The 18,748-nt window shown below is 47.4% G+C and overlaps 2 protein-coding genes across 6 annotated transcripts; one reads left to right on the plus strand and one right to left on the minus strand.

Moving 5' to 3' along the window:
- Positions 1 to 2,553: 2,553 nt before the first annotated feature.
- On the minus strand, positions 2,554 to 10,569 carry CLP1 (cleavage factor polyribonucleotide kinase subunit 1). Of its 5 annotated transcripts, none has more exons than XM_035124658.2 (4): positions 10,438 to 10,569; positions 7,254 to 7,298; positions 4,920 to 5,544; positions 2,554 to 3,670 (listed from the first exon to the last, which is right to left on the minus strand). In XM_035124658.2, the coding sequence occupies exons 2-4, from the start codon at positions 7,271 to 7,273 to the stop codon at positions 2,999 to 3,001; spliced, it is 1,317 nt and encodes a 438-aa protein (XP_034980549.1). In that variant the 5' UTR covers positions 7,274 to 7,298; positions 10,438 to 10,569; the 3' UTR covers positions 2,554 to 2,998. The 5 variants fall into 5 exon arrangements, with proteins under 5 accessions (XP_034980549.1, XP_034980589.1, XP_034980579.1 ...); XM_035124698.2 differs by having other exon boundaries at positions 4,920 to 5,541; positions 7,222 to 7,298; positions 10,438 to 10,537; XM_035124688.2 differs by having other exon boundaries at positions 7,222 to 7,298; positions 10,438 to 10,537.
- Positions 10,515 to 17,990, plus strand: YPEL4 (yippee like 4). Its single transcript, XM_035124720.2, has 6 exons — positions 10,515 to 10,637; positions 11,005 to 11,041; positions 12,534 to 12,857; positions 13,177 to 13,220; positions 16,583 to 16,691; positions 17,366 to 17,990. Exons 3-6 carry the CDS (start codon positions 12,717 to 12,719, stop codon positions 17,453 to 17,455), a joined length of 384 nt encoding a protein of 127 aa, XP_034980611.1. The 5' UTR covers positions 10,515 to 10,637; positions 11,005 to 11,041; positions 12,534 to 12,716; the 3' UTR covers positions 17,456 to 17,990.
- Positions 17,991 to 18,748: the final 758 nt, after the last annotated feature.

An 18,748-nucleotide genomic window follows, 5' to 3' on the forward strand; every position in this document is an offset into this window, starting at 1 on the left:
TTTTTGGGTTGATCAAGCCCTTACATAAAAATTATTTAAGCAAGCTTGCATTTTGTTTTGGGTTTTTTCTTTTGTTTTTTTAGACCCTGAAACATTTCTTAAATACAATTGGAGGCGTCTATCAGAGTTCAGACGGGAAGTAAGCTCTCCTTGGGCTTATTTCTCCCCTGAAGCCTGCAGAGTTGTCTCTTTGGACAGGGGTGCACCCATTTTTGCCCTGGTCAGTCTCCGAAGGGGCACTTGCGCAAGTTCTAGCCCTGGGCAGTCTCCGACGGGGCTGGGGGGGGGTCTCTCGGGGTTCTGGGGATTCCTGGGGAACCTGGGGCACGTCTAAGGAAAGTGGACAGACTCCGATAGGAAAGTGGACCGACTCCGATAGGAAAGTGGGCTTGGGAAGGTTTGCTAAAGGGCTCTCTAAGGGAAAATGGGGTTTGGAAAGTCTCCTTAGGAAAACGTTCTAGGAAAGTGGACACACTCCGAGGAGGACTCCTATTCCCACCCACAATTTAATAGTGCCACAGCAATCTCCCTGCCTCTTGCTCTCCAGACTCAGGTCCTACTGAACGCTTACCTACGCAATGCCAGATCGGACCTGAGGAATGCAAAGTAGGAAAAGGGAACGGGCGCACTTGCAATCTCTGGTCATGGGTCATACCTAACAAAAGGTCGCCATGGCAGAGGGGCGTCTTCACCCGGGATAGCTAAGCGAGAGAAGGAAGAGTTGCCAAGGCTTGCTATCTGGGCAAAACTCCGACGGACAACAAGCCTTGGGGAGGGAAAGGGCAGCCGCAAAACCTTCCAGCCTGGGCAGACTCCGACGGGCTTTGGGTTTTTTGGCTGTGAAAAATAGGAAAGAGTTTGATTGCTGTGACAATTCCCACCCCGAAAAGCCAATTTCCCTATTGATACTCACGTCGCAGCGCGCTGCCTTCTTTTCCTGAAGCTTGATCACCTCGCGACAACAGGAGAAGAAAATCTTGGAAAACAACCCCCACGGCCGTCTGGATCCTGTTTGTTTTCCCTGTGTGGTCCCGCTAAGGATCCCAGTTAGGCCAGAACTCCAGGGACAGTCGGGGAAGGGGATCCCCCCTGCAAATGGCTGGGTGCGCTTGGGCTCCCCAACCACGGCGCCCCAAGAGTACGGCTAAACGGAGCCTCCTGCCCTGGCTCGCCATATTGTTATGAAAAATGTACCCCAAAATGCGTTGCCTTTTAAGAAGGACAGACGCGGGTCGGAAGCTCCAAAATTTGCACTAAGTTCAGCTCCGCCGGGAAAATGACAGAGACCACACGATGCTGTCAGGAAAAACAAACTGATCCCTTTATTGCAGAATGCAAAGCTACAGCTGTAGGGTCCCTGCCTCTGGAAAGAAGGAAGGAACCCCGGGAAATGGTGAAGTCCCCCTATATACCCTCCTGTTCATGCATGGAAATCTCTGGACTGGGAGGGAGGGGGAGACAAGGGCGACAGGTGGGGGATCGGATTAGCTGGGTGCGGAGATGGCTTTTCCTTTCAGATGGGGAGATGTCAATTGCTCTTCTCCTGTCGCTGATGGTGCTCCCTGTTGTTTGGCAGGAAGGGCAATCAGTCGAGATGGGTGCAGAGGTGGGGTGGAAGTCTGCCCGGCAGGTGTTTTCCTCCAGGCCATGGAAGGGTGGGCTACGTTGAGGATGGCAATTTATTTGAATAAAGTTGTTCCAGCTAATCCCTCCATTGTCCGTGTGTCCCTGAATGGGCACAGGGTGGTAGCAGGGCAAGGCTCAGGTGGGTTGGGATCATACAGGGTTCATACAGAAAATATACCTGGAAAACATACCTAATACAGGGATTTCTAATTAAAAGGTAGCAGTCCTGACATATACAGTTCTAAGATATAAAACAGCAATTCTAATACAGAGGCAGCGGATAGAGATTTCATGGTAAGAGAACATATAATAGGCTGTATTATTAACTTGAGTAGAAAAGTTTAACTTTGGATTTGGGCGGTTTCCCCCCCCCCTTCTTCTGGAAACATTGTTTTGTTCTGGGCGGAGGGGAGGTGGAGAGGGGAAATGTGTGAGTTTATGCTAACTGTTGTGCATATGCAGATCCTTAAGCCTTCCTTCAGGCAGGGTCGAGTCCTAGCTAGAGGGGTGGGGAGACAGGGAAGATGGCATTGAACAGGATTCTGGGTATTGCAGCTGTCAAATTCTGTCACCCCTCTCTGTTCATTAATAATGGTGTCCTGCAAACCCCCCCCCCAATATGATTTTATAACAATACTATGTTTCCATTCATAAGCCTAAGTCATGTGCCTAATTGCAAGCTTCCTATATGAAAATGGCTAGTGGTATTTGTAAGCCATGTTCTTTGAAGTCAAAATTGCCACTGTTTTCTTATGCATATATTTTTTGTATGCCTTTCTGCCCGATGAAATATTTCTTCTCATCCCTGTATGCTTATTACCCAAACAGTCCCCCTTTGTCCTGCCTTACCCTGTATCTATATGTGCATGTTTTTTAATGCTGAAACACAGTTTTAGTTACATGTAGTGAGAAACACAAACACGAAACTATCAACATTTTGGAATTTATTAAAGTTAAAAATATCTATATATAAAGTTTTTTTTAAAAAATGCCCTCTTTGCACTATTGTTACTTTCAGATAAGACCAGTTTAAATAAGTGACACCTCAATGGAGACCCATCACCACCACCATAAAGCAAACCAATTAACTAGCTAGCTAGACAACACTTTTGTCCATTATAGTGGTTCAATAAGTCAAACCTGTGAATTTTCTAAGCTTCATCTTCTACCATTCTACTCAGGGATTCATTCCAACAATGAAGAGAAAACAGAAAGGACTATTTCAAATTGTTCAAATTATGTTCATCCCTTATTGCGACTGCTTTCTCTCTCTTGCCTGGTCTGTGTGTGATGCTGTTCCATCCAGAATTGTAATGGGTTTGTTTGTTTGTGTGCCTGGTGGAGTCTTATCATTTTCTTGCAAACGCTGGTACTACTTAAGATCCATGAAACGAATGTCCATGATGAGCAGAAAGTTCTTGGGCAACGGGCGAGGTGCTGGTGAAAGAACGGTGAAGACCTGGCGTTCAAGATCGACTCCAGTGACTACAATGAAACCAGCAACACTTGCTTCAGAGATGTTCTCATCAGTGCCATCAGCAGTACTAACACTTAACAGATGGTGTACCATGTCACGCCCAGGTGTAACTGGTACCAGCTTGAGTTGGTTGTCTTCCTGCGACATGCCCAGAGGCAGGCAGGAATCAGGGATAGTGGGAGCGCCCACTTTGTATATCTTGACATCAGAGAACTTCACATCAAAGGCATGTGGGTAGAAGCTTCCTCGGAAACCATAGAAATATTCGCGAATGCGGTCATCACGAAACTCCCGCCGGAAGTCCTTGGAGCGCTCGACCACTCCACCTGACTTAGGGAGCAGCACTGTCCGAACAAAGTGAGGCAAGTCCCGCTTCAGTTCATTGTAGAGGCGCTCCTGGTCCAGAACTACCACAACATCAACTTCAAAGGCAGAGGCAGCATGTACAAGTGCCTGGTACCCAGATCCCTTCACCCAGCCACAGGTATTGATGACACAGCCACTGACCGAAGCCCGGCGGTTCACCTCACAGCGCTGGTTAAATACATCAGCCAAGCGGGATGTGATCTGCAGAAAAAGATGAAGCAGCAGCATTAACCAACAGGAAACCACACAAATCTCATGGGTGAATGTCTTATGAAATGGATAGTTGACCTCTTTTAGAAGCTTCCATCCTTGGAAATCTCCAGATTGTTTACTAATACTGAAGTTTTAGCTCAGTCGCACCCCACCCTGCTTTTCAAAAGTGAAACTGTACTAATTTTCTATAAATATATGAAGCTGCTTATTCTGAGCCAGACCATTGTCTACTCTGACTAGCAGCAGTTCTACACGGCCTCAATAACTTTCCCAAGCCTGTGACTTGAGAACCTTTTAACTGTAGATGCCAGAGAAATAAGTTGGAAACTTAAGAGGCATAACCTTCCCCAACCTGCTGCCCTCCATATATTGTTGGACTATGATGGGAGTTAAGCTGAAATAAGCTCCACGACCAATTCACTGTGTCTGCAAAAGACTAAAACCTGCTGTTTTAAAGAGAAGTTTCCAGATCAAACAAGCAGCATCATATGTTTATTCACCACAGATTTTGTCTTCATTAATGTTTCTTTAATAATGAAATTATCAGAGTGGTTTTTAGATATTTGCCTTCATCAGAGATACATCAAGTCAAACATATTAACAATATCCTTCCTAAACTGTCCTGCCTTGCACAATTTACTTCTTAAACCAGTAAAACCAGCATGTCTTGTGTTAATATCTTTGTGTAAAGGATAAGGATCTGGAGTGTTATTGGTGTAGTTTTAAAGGATTTGCCTCAATCAGAGACAGGTCTGTTATCCAAGTCAAATATATTAACAAGGCTCTCCCTAAACAGTCTTGTATTACACAATTTACTCCTTCGGTAAGTAAAACCTGCATATTTTAGTTTATTGCCTTGTATAAAAGATAAGGATCTCGACAGTTATTGACCACTAACAGCCCAGCCCTACGAAGAGTTGCAGGTGCCTGTGCCTATTCAAATAAAAAGGCTTAGGCAGCCCTAGATCTACATTGGTCTCCAAATTAATGACAGTTGGACTATAACAGCATGCTGAAGCAGATTAACAGGATTCATGATAATAATTTATTGACTAGCCACCTCTTGTTTGTCCTCCAGCATAACACAATCAAAGATGAAAACGGAAATTCAATTTCTAACTATCATCCCTATTCTCAGTTTGATAAGGATATAAAAACTAGTCCAGCCCAGCTCTGTGAGACTAGGATGCATGCAAAGGATCACCATATCACATACTATTTCAAATATGCTGATTACCTTGTTATAAAGTTTGATGTTAGTGCCAGGTGTGGTGGAACCAAAGTGATAGACCAGAGGGGCCTGAACTGAGAATCCTTCTTCAACATCTGCAGGTCGCTCAATATAGAGTGCCCCCATGGTGCCTGGGATAGAGATTGAGCCCTGCCCTACATCCAGCTCCACAAAAGTGGGACGGCGCCCTAGCCGCACAGCATAATTCAGCAGCAGGCGGCAGACTGTTGACTTTCCTACATCTGTGGGGCCCACCACCATGACACGAGGTCCCCGTTCATCCTCGCGCTCAGCCTGCCACCGCATCTGTTCCAGGGCTGTATGGGTGTTGAGGTACAGCAGCATGGGAGTGTCCTTGGAGACGTAGGCTACTTCAGTCCGACCGGTTAGCTGTACTGAACAGCCATGCCAAGTGAAGACAGCCACTTTGGCACCAGCATCAAAGGTGAATTTCTTGTTGCGCGTCAGTTCTGTTCCAAAAACCTCAGCCATGCCTGTCAGAAGCTCCAGCTGGACCATTTGTGAAGCTTCAACCTCAAAGCGGAGCTCAGTCTCCCTCTCCAACTCAAACTTGGCCACCAGTTTCTTTTCATCTCCAGCTTCTTCTGCCATCTTGTTTCCTTTGCAACTGCTATGGATACAAAACAAAATTAAACTAACTCATGTTTTAAAAATGAAACATCTACTCATTAGAAAACTTGCAAAAGTCCTTTCCTCTCCTAGTGTCCCATCTTACATAGCACGTTAAGTTTGACAAAAATGCCCCCTATTATATATGCATTTTTCAAAGGGTGGACACTTTGCTTTCCTGTTTATTATCTACCCTAAATATGTTTCTGGTTAGGCAGGAGGTTTCCCCAGGTGGTTCAGGGAGCCTGAGGGTTTGCCGTTGCTGGGGGACTGCTTATTATCACTGGCCTAAACAATCTGTATTGGCTTGTTAAACTATTCATTGAATTGTAAAGATTACAGTTGCACCCTCAAATCTCAGCTTAATGAGCCAAGCACAACTTTGAGACACCTGCACACATCCCCTATGCACCATGCTTTGTGTGAATGAACAAACAAGCCAAGAAACTGCAGTTAACCACAGCTTCCCTTCACACACAAACCAGGAACAACAGTGAATTGCTTCCAAATGATCCAGGATCTGGAAGCCAACTTTAAACCATGGCTTTATATTCTGGCTTCTTTAGAAGCCATTGGCAGCAAAGATTAACCATAGCTTTATGAGCTGTTTTGCCAAATGAGCTGCCTGAAAATGCTTGAAACTTCTGCACATCTCAGTTTAAACTGAGATTTGATTGCCCAAACACAGCACAACACAAACTTCGTCCACCCCTCTTCTTTTGCTTGTGGCACACATTGTAAGCTGGATGATGTGCCTCATTAAGTGGCTACATGGGCTGGCTATGAACGTGTGCCTGGTGGCTCCCACCTCTGAAGAAGACAGCTAGGGCTCCGTTTTATTTAGGTCCCTAGTCAGCAACCAGTTTCACTGGAGGATCTTTCTGAAGAGAGGGTGGAGGGGAGCAGGCCAGTGCTCCCATACCACAGCAGAGTCTCAGCAAGAGTTCTAGCGGCAACCTTTCCCCAGATGCTTAACTACTGAATTGGCATTGTACAGAGGGAGGAGGAGATCGATCCTGGGGCTGAAAGTTGCTGATCTGTCATTTTGATCCATCTAGTGGAACACTTTCGTTTCCGGAGAAGCGAAACCGTTCCAGATGAAACCAACAGCCAAAGATTAGGAGCTATCTTTCAGAAACAGAGTAAGAGTAATAGTGTCCGTATGTCGTTGGCACTGGGCGATATACTGCTTCCCCAGCGGGGTTTCAACCCCCACCCCGTTTCGAGTGTTGACAACCGCGCTGCTACCGCAGCGTTTCAGTGCCTGCCTGGCAGCATATAGGGGAAGGGGCCTAAGGCGAGGCGACGGGCAAGACTCTTCCCCACGAAGAGGCAGTTGCGCTCCTGCCTTAGTGAAGGCTGCACGCCTCCATGGAAACCGACCCGAGGCCTTGAGAAGCTGAGGAAAATCACCCACCTACTGAATCTACAGGGATCCAACCACACGAGTCCCGGATCGGGACAGGCAACGGAAGTGCCGGTTGTCCCGGAAGTGACGGCCGCAGCTATTGTGTGATGTGCGCATGCCTCTGAGCCGCCGCCTCCTTCAATTGCCTGACGGGAAAGCGTTTGTTTTTCGCGTGGCCCGTTGGGAAATGTAGTTTCTAACTTCCTTCTTTAACCCTTTGTTGTTCAGCTGCTAAATATAAACAACCAGTCGCGCAAGCACGTTTCCTACCCTGTAGAGTAGGGTTATTTCCTTCTCATCACCTTAGATCAAAATCACCCATCTGGAAAATTTCACCCTCGGTGGTTCTGAAGAGAGAGAGAGAGAGAGAGAGAGAGAGAGAGATTAAACCCACGCAACCACTAATAATTCCCGCTTCTCATCTTTTAACAGAAAAAGGCATATCATGGTCTTTAATTATTTGGTTACAAATTCAAGAAAGACTCCTGCTATGCCACACATCCACCCCCCAAAAACTAAGGCGGCACACTAAATATTTATTGTGGAATAAACTTCCTTGGACCAGAGACTATACAGTAAAAGCTTATGCCACAAGAAGTCTCATGGAATTTTGGTTTCCCCCGGATTCTCTTTTACTATTTGTTTACTTAGAAAAATACACAATGTTGGGGATCAAAGCCAGTACTAAGTCTTCCCAAAGGGTACAACTGATGAATTTCCAAGTTCTTACTACTCAGATAGATGGTACCTGCTGCTTCCTACTCTGCACTGAGTCAGTTGTGGTGTAACTGCCCACCCCTGCAAATCTCCAGTCATAACTTTATGAAGTTTTTCAGTAGCTAAATGTGCTTTACAGGGTGGAGCAGCAGCATTGAGGCAATGAAGTTGCAAGGATGTCACTTACGGAAGAATCCTATACAGTACACGTCTATACAGAAGTAAGTCCCATTGATTTCAATGGAGCTTACTCAAGGCAAGTGTCTATGGAATTCCTGCCTTAGTCTGCCTTTCTGCCCGGAACAGGCCCACCCAACAGGATATTTTATACTTTTTCTGTTTGCATCCTTTAAAATGTCAGTTCTAAATTGGGGAAAATGTTAATAATATTTTATTATTAAACTACAACTACCGGTATGTTACATAGCTTTTGGGGGGGGGGATGTTGCTCCAGTTACTGTCTGAAGCAGAAAAAACAGCAAGTGTGGCAGTGAGGCAGCCTTTTTGCAGTGGTCACTTTGGCTGTGGAACTTTCTCCACTTGCTGCTCTTTAGCTTCCAACCTGCAAACCTTTCAGTGGGTTTAAAAAGCCCATTTATTTCAGAATTGCCCTCTCCCAAATGAAGAGGGCAAAAGCAGGGGGGAAATGCCCATCTTAAAATAGTTCTTCACATTTGCAGGAAAATTACATTGCTGTTTTGTTTCAACTGGTCTCCCTTTTCAAATATTTGCAAACACTGCTGCTGTTGCTGGGTTTTTGGACTGCTGTATGTATTGTGTTTTTATGACATTGTGAACCACCTTGAATGGGCTGTGCCAAAAAGGGGGCAAAGGGTCTATATTATAAATAGTATTATTAAAAAAGGGACCCTAGGTGTCTGGATGTAGGCTACGTTTGAAGGAGATCAAAGAGGCAGCAAAAGGTAGGGAGAAAAAAGATTAAGTGAAAATGAGAAAGGAAACGAAGAATGAGTCAATATAATCAATTCCTTTGGTACAGCCCATATTCATCTTCAGCAAGAATAGAGTCATCTTCAGAACACTATTACCATGACAGAGATCTTGGATCCTTTTTTATTTGAAGGACATAACAAGATACATCTTCCAGATGCTTCTGTACCAAACATGATTGGATCAAGTCTGTTGAATTCAGTAGCACAACCAAAAATGTTGTGAGCATCAGACCACTGATTTAACTGCAAATGTCACTAGTTACAGGTAGGTAGCTATGTTAGTCTGACGTAGTCGAAACAAAAAACCAAAAAATTCCTTCCAGTAGCACCTTAGATAACAACTAAGTTTGTCATAGGTATGAGCTTTCGTGTTCATGCACACTTCTTCAGATACCTTCTTCAGAAACATTACTGTTAATCAAAAAAAGACTTTTCTCCTCTGTTTTGTGGTTTGTTAAAGGTGGCTTATTAACCACAGAAGACCCAAACAGTTTTTATACTACTATTTGAGTGTTAAAATGAGAAGGAAAGAATGAGATGTCTGCAACTAACAAAAATGACATAGTACTAAAGTGGAAACTGAAGTACAGTACAAAGGATCAGGGAGTGCTGTAATTCTAGAACACAACCAGCAAGAACAGCCTGTTTCTTTGTTTTATTAGGGCCCTACAGTATTTGCATGACTTTCATTTAGCTTGTGGCAACTTAGGTTTAGATCCATCGAAGCGCTGGTTTCCAGCTGTGTTTCCATGGCTTTTAGCACCGGAAGCAATTGCAGCTCCTCAAGGCAAACATAAATACACAAAATAGTTTAGCATGCAACCTTCCTAAGGGAGATGCTGTAGATGTCCTTAAAACAAACATTGATGCAAAATCTGTACTCGGAGACAGCACCTGCTTGCTGAAGAACTCAAGAATTCAAAAGCTTGCACATTTTTAAGTCGACTTATCTATCATATCAGATAGGTGTGCCTCCAACTTCGACCTTCAGCCTGCGTGGTGTATGCTTCCACGGAAGAAGGCTAGTGTTTCTTAGTCTCTGCACCAGCAGGACGTGTTTGGTCTTCCTGCTGCTGCTTAGTAACAGACTAAATGGATGCCACTCCTCGTCGACAGAACTGGACGCCCAAACTCCTCTTGGAGTTAATGGCTCCACATTGATCCCAAGGCCAAATTCGTTTGGCAACCACTTTGCGGGGAGGGGGAGGGAATGATGAGGTTGTCGACCTATTCGTTAGGGGATGCCAACTGGGGTGCGGGGTAGGGATGAGAAAGTCTAAGCAATGACAGAGCCTGTCAAGGTTGAAGAGCGTTGAGAGATCTGGGCCTTTGCGTTTCGGGGTGTCGCCAGGAGGATCTTGGAAGCCCTAAAGTGAGTGGCTAGATGTTTTGGGGGCTGGGGTGATGGTGGAGAAATGCACCGGAGAATGATATTGCAGATTTGCAGCCCGTGACCCTGAGCTGCGTCTCTCGCCTCTCTCCCTGCGTCAGAGTTTGCCACGGGCGCGCAACGTGGGATTTATCACCTGCGCGCCTTTCTCCCTCCCCACCGCCATCCTTGTCGCCGGAGCCACCCCAGCAGCGCCCCCGCTTGCCCGGCTCCCTGATCGCCAGCTGCCCGTTCCGCCGATCTCTCCACTCCAGCGTGCCCACTGCAACTTGCATCCCTGCTGCGGTGGTGCTGGTGGCCCCTGCTTATCCCCTCCCTCTTTGATCCGTGTCTCCGGCCCCTCTCTGACGTAGCAGCAGGCTGAGAGCGGGGAGGGGGGAGGAGGAAGAGAGTCGAGGAGGAGGGAGGGAGGGATGGATGACTCACAATGTTATGATGCGGTTCCACAACACACAGCCACATTCGTCTACCGACGAAGCACAAAAGCAGCCCTTCGGCGGCCCTGAAGCTGCGCTCGCCTGGACGCGACCCCTCGCCGCTCGGCAGCAGGAGCAGGAGCAGAAGTAGACACGGACAGGCAGCTCCCCGCCGCCGCCGCGCACACGCGCCCGGGCGCAGGCTTCAAGGTGAGCAGCGCGGAGGGCAAACCCGGCGGAGGCGGAGGTGGTGGAGGCGCCGCCGCTGCAGCTGAAACTTTGCCTCCCTCGCTCGCGGGGCTTTTGGGGAGTTGCTCGTTTCGCCTCCACCTCCGGGCCGCGCCGAGAGAGCCCGACGCCCGCTTCCCACCCACCCCCCTCCTCCAGCCAAGTCCCTCTGGGAACTTCGCGACGCCAAATCCGCCTTTATTTTCCTTCCGCGCAGGCGGCCACGTGAGTCAGACTCTGCGGGGATTAACGCCTCGAGCCCCCCCCCCGCACGCCCCTGACACATGGGCTCCTCCCACTTCACTTATTCTTACCCCTGATTTCTCCCTTCTTCCCCCCGCCCTTCTAGGAGAGACGAAGTGGACGGGTGAAGTGCGAAAAGCAAGGTAAGAAAGCAGCGCGCAGGGATTTCTGCTGGGATGCTTCTCGCGCGGCATTGCTCTGGACCCGGGCTGCTTTTTTTCGGGAGCTGGAGTTGCTGCTGCTGCTGCTGCAGGGCGGATTGGGAAGCGCTAATGGCCCATGCCCGCACGGTGGACAAACGCGTGAGGTTGCTGCTGGGGCTTCCGAAAGTCAGCTTCTTTTTTGGGGGGGTGTAATGCCGCTTTGCTGTCGACAGGAGGCGCGCCCGCGCGGCCGAGAGTCGCTGTCAGAACGGGGGCGGACGGGAGGAGGCTTTGAATGAACACGCATGGAAATGACGTCGAGGCCCCGATAGAGGGCCCTCTTGCAGCCACAATACGTAAAAGGCCCGTGACAAGGGTGGGTCGGAAAAGGGAATATTATCCGAGGCCGCTGCTCGTGGCGGGGGTCGTTTAGTGCAAGGGGCAGCGGGGTACATCACCAGAGGGTTGGGTTCAGGCAATGCAACGTTGCTGAACTCTTTTCTCAAAGGTTGCTCAGAGGCCTTAGGGCATTCTGCATATTTCAGAATGTTTTCCAACGTTGCCAGAGTCATTGGTTATGTGACATGCTGTGTAATAGCAACATCTACAATTCGAAGGCTGTAGCTCTGAGGGAGGACAGCTGCTTTGCATGCAGAAGGCTCCAGGTAAAATCTCTGCGTAGGTCTAGGACAGCCCCCTTCCTGAAGCCCTGTCCCCAGTTAACATAGGCAATATTGAGCTGGAAGGGTCAATGGCCTGACTCGATATAAGGCAGCGTTGTGTGTTCCATATGAAAAAGAGCAAAAGCAGAAAAGCTGTTTCTCAGATGAGACTTTCAAATCATGGGCGTTGCAAAACCCAAGACTCTGATTCTTTGCAGGCTTTACTGGGAGCGAATCATACCATACTCAGTGGGATTTATTTCTGAGTAAACATACGTAGGCTTGAGCTGCACAGATACAATTATGCTTAAAGCAAAAGCATAATGAAACCCTGGCCTTAACCTACAATTAGCTGACCAGGTTACAAAAGTTGTGAGTATAAGCTGAACATGTTGTTCAAGGCACCTGAGTTGTGGGCCTGTTTGTGTAAACAATGAGAACAATAGGCTGAGCCAGGGATTTGAATCGTGCAGACCCCAAACCGCTTAGCACAATTGACTAAGGTCCTGTCTCTCTCCAAGCTCCCTCTTGAACTTGGTAAAAAACCAGGTTGATTTCCTCCTCCCCCACCTCGTTTTCATTGCCTTTTTATAGAGGTGGATGGAGGATTCTAATTACCGAACTGTCTGAATGTGGAGCAAGGGCCCAGTGGTAATTATTCCAGACGGATGAATCCACTGAGCTTTCTATCTGCTCAAATACACATTCCATGCTGTGTAGTGCAGGACATGCCATAACTTCCACCTCCAGAAGAGGCCCTGATCACCTCCTCCTGGGTCTGACACACACAGACCCAGGGCTGATAATTGCTTGCCGTTGTCTCTCCGCAGGTGACTCTGCTTTCGGTCTGGTTCTCATCTGGGGGGGCCCTGGCAGTGCAGCCCCCCCAAACTTCACTTTTCTGAAACACGGCTCTAGCCAACCTGCTTCGCTGTTTCACTTGCGACCGCCTGTGCGGGGGCTGCACAGCGCCGGCTCCCCCCCCTCGACAGGGCATTGCTCTCCAGCCTGTCATGCCCAGCTGTGAGCCAGCGCCACCCGCCGCCTGCCTCCCTACCAAGACCTTCCGCAGTTACCTGCCCCGGTGCCATCGAACATACAGCTGTGTTCACTGCCGGGCACATCTGGCCAAGCACGATGAGCTCATCTCCAAGGTACGTGCATCCCTGGGACATGGCAGCAAGTTTAGCTATACCACTGTTATTTATCTGTGGTCTTCCTGGATCTCTGGCGCTGAGTGATTCCCCCAAAGAAGTGCCATCCCAGGGCCTGACTAGGACACTTTCTAAAAAATGGCACCCTACTGGTGGGATACTTTGCTAGCAATACCTATCGGTCTGTCCAGGAATAGACCTGATCGTTCTCGTATCTGGGGATTTCTGCCTTGAAGCAAAGCAGTTGGGTTTGTGGGGGGAGTGGGTCAAAGAGCCTTTCAAGGGAGAGGGTCGTAACTCCTATACTTTATTTCCACAGTCTTTCCAGGGAAGTCATGGTCGCGCCTATCTTTTCAATTCTGTGTGAGTCTCCTACTGCAATTGGTTTTATTTGGTGTGGGTGGGGATGTGGGGGAGATTGGAAGGAGCAGAGCAGAGGCAGAGGGAGAGAGGTGGTTTCGTTTCACGCCGGAAGAAGGTAGAGCACTGCTGCATCTCATCCGTTCCATAAGGAGGAGGGAAAAACAGAGTGATGCTGCTAGGGTGGGTTAGGGTTACATTTGAGTATTTCCAGGGGGAGGTCTTATATATGATGGCATTTATCCATCATATCTCACTCAGCATTCCATACTATGTAGGCATTCTGATAATCTGAGCTTGACATACTGAGCTCTGGAACTCAAGAGGAACAAAGCAACATTACCTCTGAATATGTGCCCCCTCAGCACCCACTACCTGGGGCTTGGGATAAGGGCATCAGCCAGCAAGGATGACTTCTAGCTAGCGTTACACCCGAGCCATTCTCTTTTTAGAAATGAAGCACATCTAATATAAATTAAATAGTGCATAATTTCTGTCTTATTGTAGTCTTTGTTCCCAAAGTCTCATGGTCAATCCTTAATTCAGCGCTGGATTCCTCCCTACATCATCCTGCTGAACTTAATGGTAGCACCACTAGATTCCTCACATCTTGCTTTGTGTCCTTGCAGCTCTCTCTCTTGGGTGCTGGCTCAACCATCCATAGGATGTTGCACTCTGGACCTTCAGGCATTATCTACCCTTGATTCTGAATTGCTGGCAATGAGAACTCTCTTCCCTCTGATCTAACAATTAATCAGAATCTCTACAAAGTGTTTCTTATTTATGTTGTTTTCCTTCAAGATGAACCCTTCATTCCTCTGCTCTTTTGACGACTCTTACTGAAGGCATCTGCAAAGGCCAATGTATGAGTAATCTCCTGCCTCACTACATAGAGATGGGCCAGAGGATTGCTGGTCATCCTTTAGACTTCTCTAATATATGCAAAATATAGCTCATAGTGCAGAAGGCTCTCTCTAGGTGCCTCCCTCTGTGCCAAGGTTTTGACAGTGAAGAAAAGTACAGCACAGAGTTTTTCCTTCTCTTCATTTCTAATTGGCCTTTGGCAGGGAGAAGGCCTAGTTCCAAGGCAGACTGACTGAGTCATATGGATCTAGCATTCCTCTGCCATGCTTGTTGAACCTAGCCAAGCAAACTGTTGTTTTGGAGTGGCGAATTCTTTCTGCCTGAGAAGTAGATGCTCTTTTCTCAGTGGTAGGAACCTGCGGGATTTGCAAAAGCCAGGACCTGCTGGGCCAGTTCTATGGGGAATGGCAAATAGGATGTCTTTTACAGTTTGTGGAAAGTTCCTATTGATAGTTTCATATTGGTGAATTGATCATTGTCTGACAGCTGGCGCTTTTAATAAGCGAGTGGTGATTTGATGGCTCTTTTTTCCGGTAGCATTCTGGTTTTGCCCTTATTTGGGCAAACGTGAATGGAACACTTTGTCTAAACGAATGTTATAGAATAGCTTTTATTCCAGCTGTGAAACTGGGTTTATCGCCCTTTTGGATGCCAGTGCAAAAAAGAGACAAGGAAACACCGTTATGGTGCTTTACACCTCACTGGAGAGTTAGTCTGAAGTAATTGACGGGAGACCAAATCTTAGTGTAAGGGTAAGATCTGAATTTCTTTCCCTCTGCCCCAGAGCCCCTTAATTCCACATCTTAGAAGAATTTAACTTTTTTCCCAATGTAGATCGGTTTGAAACCATGAGGGGAAAGCACTAGTCTTTTGATGGTCCTTGGCTCCAGTAACTCAAGTCTGGCTGCCTCCTGCTTCCACCAGGTTGATCTGCTTTATCATGCCAAGAGGGCATTGGCTAGGATAAGAACATGACCCAAAGACATAAGGAGACCCCTGCTGGATCAGGCCAGTGGCCCATCGAGTCCAGCATCCTGTTCTCACAGCGGCCAACCAAATGCCTTTGGGAAGCCTGCAAGCAGGACATGAGGATTCTCTATATAGTAAGAGATTCTTACGACGAGCTGAAGAACCTTATATTTAGGAGATGATATTTGTACTTTCCAGGGCAAATGAAAGCGACACTTCCCGAGTTATTCTAGGTTGCTTGTTGTTTCTGGGCCCCTGGTTTAGCAGGGAAGCCTGCTGTTTTGTTTCTTTTCCCCTGCTGCTGGATTGGAGAGCATTTTTAAGCTTCCCTGAAGTTTATACCTTTGGCACTTCCTAATGGCTCTCAAGTTGTCATAGGCTGAACACCCCATGTTTCAGCTGACAGAACAGCAAGACAACTGTTTAGCTGGCGGCGGCAGCCTCTGTGTTACAGCTAAGCATGTACCATCAAGCCTGGGATGAGGCAGAGGTATCGTGCCTTGAGTAAAGATCAAACACATCTGCCAGAGCTTTCTCTTCCCAGGGACCAGCGTGGAATTCGAATGGTTCTTCCACTACAATGTGAATGTGTCCCAGTCACACTGGGTATTTCTCCTCATGGCCACAGGAGGCCGCTGTGGGACTGAATTCAGAACTCTTCTCTTGTTTTCAGTGCCCCATCTTGGTTCCTAGCTGAATAGGCTGGCTTTTCTTTTCTTTTTCAAGACAAATGGCAAAGGCACGAGGAAGTGATTTGTTTGTTTTATTTAAAAAGCTTATATCCTGCTCTTTCCCACCAGGTGGATTAAAAAAAGGGGCTCACAATGTAAACTTATTAAAACCACATCAAATACGATTATATTTTAAACTGCCATATAAAAACAGCATATTCATACCACTAGTATAAAAGAACCATATGTATGGGAACAGCATTAAACACATTACCAAGCTGAAAACACTCTTAAACGGCTTAGGTTTCAGGCAAACGCCTGAATGAATACAATGTTGGGGTATGACTGTTCTTAAATCTATTTATTTTTAAAGCTTAGGAGATGTGACACTTCTGCATCCTAAGAAAATAGGTGCTTAATGGGTTTTTATCTAGAAACAGGAGCTGCTGAGATGTGTTTTGGTTTCTCATAATCAATTGTGTAAGTCATGTTTCAGTTGCTGAGATCTTTCCATAAACCAATCACATGAAAAAAGTAGTGGTGGGGCTTGAAATCCTTTCTTCTTCTTCTTCTTCTTCTTCTTCTTCTTCTTCTTCTTCTTCTTCTTCTTCTTCTTCTTCTTCTTCTTCTTCTTCTTCTTCTTCTTCTTCTTCTTCTTCTTCTTCTTCTTCTTCTTCTCCCCCCCTCTTTCCTCTGTGTGTGTGTGTGTGTGTGTGAGCAAATGCACAAGTGTTAGGACATAGTTCCTCATGCCCTCTTTGCGTAGAGTTTGTGGTAAACTCCCTGTGAGGTAGAACAGAGCAGGGTGGAACTCTGAGAAGCATAAAAAGAGATAGTGCCTTCTAATTTCTTTGACTGCAGGGTTAATGTGGGCTGTGGTCCGGCCGAACAACGCCTCTTGCTCACCGGTCTCCATTCAGTCGCTGACATTTTCTGCGAAAGCTGCAAGACAACACTGGGCTGGAAATACGTGAGTACTGAATACTGGTAGCTTACAAGTCTAGACAATAAATCCCCTTTCAAAACAGGATTCTTGCAAGCAACCTTGTTGGAAAGAGTCAAAATGAGGCAGCCATGGAAAACCTGTCTTTGACTCTGCCCAACTGGAGAGAAGGGCCAGGCTGACCCCCTGCCCTGCATGTGGGCAACAAGGTCCTTGTCAAAGCCATTGTATATATTTTTATTTATTTATAACATTTAAGTACCACCTTTATTTTCCAAGGATTTTAAGGTGGTGTACATGGTTCTCCTCTCCATGTCATCTGCACAACAACCCTGTGAGGTAGATTAGGCTGAGCGATGGTGACATGGCTTAGTGGGGATTTGAACCCTGCTCTCCCAGGTCCTGTCAAACCATTGCACCACACTGGCTCTTAGAAACCATGGCACTTAGAAATGTCAGCCTCTAGGTGTCAGCCACACTAGCAGAAACTCTCGATTCTTACTTTCCCTGTTGTAATTGTGGGTGGTTTTTTTTTGTTCACACACCCCTTTTGAGAGCATCTTTTGTGTTTTGGGTGCTGCAGATTCTACGGTGTGTGTGTGTGTGTGTGTGTGTGTGTGTGTGTGTGTGTGTGTGTGTGTGTGTTTAGGCAGATGTCTGAAGCAAATGGGGTTAATTCTCCCAATCTCGTCATTTGCCAGGAACAAGCCTTCGAGACCAGCCAGAAGTACAAAGAAGGGAAGTACATTATTGAGATGTCACACATGGTGAAGGACAACGGCTGGGACTGAGGGGGACTCTGGGCACACACCCTCCTGCGTAGCATGCCTTGCCCTTTCCCAACCCCACATCCGCAGCTGGCATCCCGGCACAATCAACCCGCCCCACCCTCCACCCCCAGCCCTCCTGCATAGCATCACCTGTGGGAGTGGAGATACCAGGACCCTTCTCCCAAACCTCTTGTACTTTCTAAGAAGGCTGGATTCGCAGAGAGGAGGACCCCACCCCTGCCCTTACAGCAGAAGGGGAAGCTCAGAGGGTTCAGTGGACAGTGCTGGGGGTGTTGGATTGGATTCCACGTGATCTATATGCTGCCCTCCCCCCCGACAGCGCCTTTCGGGCGGAGCAAGCGGTGGCATCCAGAACCGCAGGCAGGTTTTGCACTTCTGCAGTCCTTTGCGTAAGACAGAAGCAGTCCTTCCTGGAACAGGACAGAAAGGGCTGTGGGGCACAGGGCAAGGGAGGTGCCATGACTTAGCGGCAAGCGTTGCATGAAGGAGGTTCTAGGTTCAATCTCTGGGATCTGCAGTTGTGTGGTTTTTTTTTTTAAGAACCTCATGGAACGGCTAGAACAGGTCTCTCTGCCCAACGGCCCTGGATAACTGCTGCCAGTCAACATTGACCAGGTTGAGCTAGAAGGGCCAAGAGGGTCTGAGTCAGGAAAAGGCAGCGTTTTATGCTCTTCTCCTTTCTTGGGAGAAATAAAAATTGCGTTTGACAGCCAACAGTGTTGGGGAGAGGAAATCCCTCTCAAACAGGAAACAAAGGGATCCTAGAGGTAGGGGGCGGGGTGGGGTGGGGAGCAGCCCCTCTCCACATGGAGCCATGGTAGTTCACAACCCCTTTCACCCCTCCTGTTCCCTGACACTGCCGTGGTGTCCCCCCCCCCATGTCTACTCTATGGAGTCTATTTTGTTTTGGGTCGCCGTGTGCTTGTGATCCCTGGGCACCATGGCTCCCCCACATCCCCCCACCCCACATGAAGACAGGATGGGGGGCAGGTGGGGGCAAAGCCTCAGCACTGTCACCAGCGCAGGAATTTTTTTTGTATAATAAAAGTGTTTTATATTTAAAAAAACAAACAAAATCAAAAAGAGCCATGCCTGCTAATGGCCTCTCTTTTCCTGCTTCCTTGCGCAGCTGCAGCCCAAAGCTAGCAGTTATATTCACAAGGATTAAGCTTGCTGGCCAAACATCCCAAGAGGACTTCTCTAAAATAAGAACGGCTGATTGCCTGAACTTGGAAATCCCACTATACTTCTTTTCCTTTTAAAATAACCAAACATCAGCACCATCGGGATGAG

The sequence above is a fragment of the Zootoca vivipara genome, chromosome 1 (assembly GCF_963506605.1).
Source record: "Zootoca vivipara chromosome 1, rZooViv1.1, whole genome shotgun sequence".
Classification (NCBI taxonomy): domain Eukaryota; kingdom Metazoa; phylum Chordata; class Lepidosauria; order Squamata; family Lacertidae; genus Zootoca; species Zootoca vivipara.

What these genes read in the sequence shown, in the direction of transcription:
- CLP1 (XM_035124658.2), bottom strand. Translation starts at nt 7,273, where the DNA reads ATGGGTGATTTTGATCTAAG. An exon ending in ATGGGTGATTTTGATCTAAG is followed by an intron (nt 5,545 to 7,253) that starts GTGATGAGAAGG and finishes TTGTATCCATAG; the next exon opens with CAGTTGCAAAGGAAACAAGA. An exon ending in ACATCAAACTTTATAACAAG is followed by an intron (nt 3,671 to 4,919) that starts GTAATCAGCATA and finishes CTTTTTCTGCAG; the next exon opens with ATCACATCCCGCTTGGCTGA.
- YPEL4 (XM_035124720.2), top strand. Translation starts at nt 12,717, where the DNA reads ATGCCCAGCTGTGAGCCAGCGCCACCCGCCGCCTGCCTCCCTACCAAG. An exon ending in ACGATGAGCTCATCTCCAAG is followed by an intron (nt 12,858 to 13,176) that starts GTACGTGCATCC and finishes TTATTTCCACAG; the next exon opens with TCTTTCCAGGGAAGTCATGG. An exon ending in GCCTATCTTTTCAATTCTGT is followed by an intron (nt 13,221 to 16,582) that starts GTGAGTCTCCTA and finishes CTTTGACTGCAG; the next exon opens with GGTTAATGTGGGCTGTGGTC.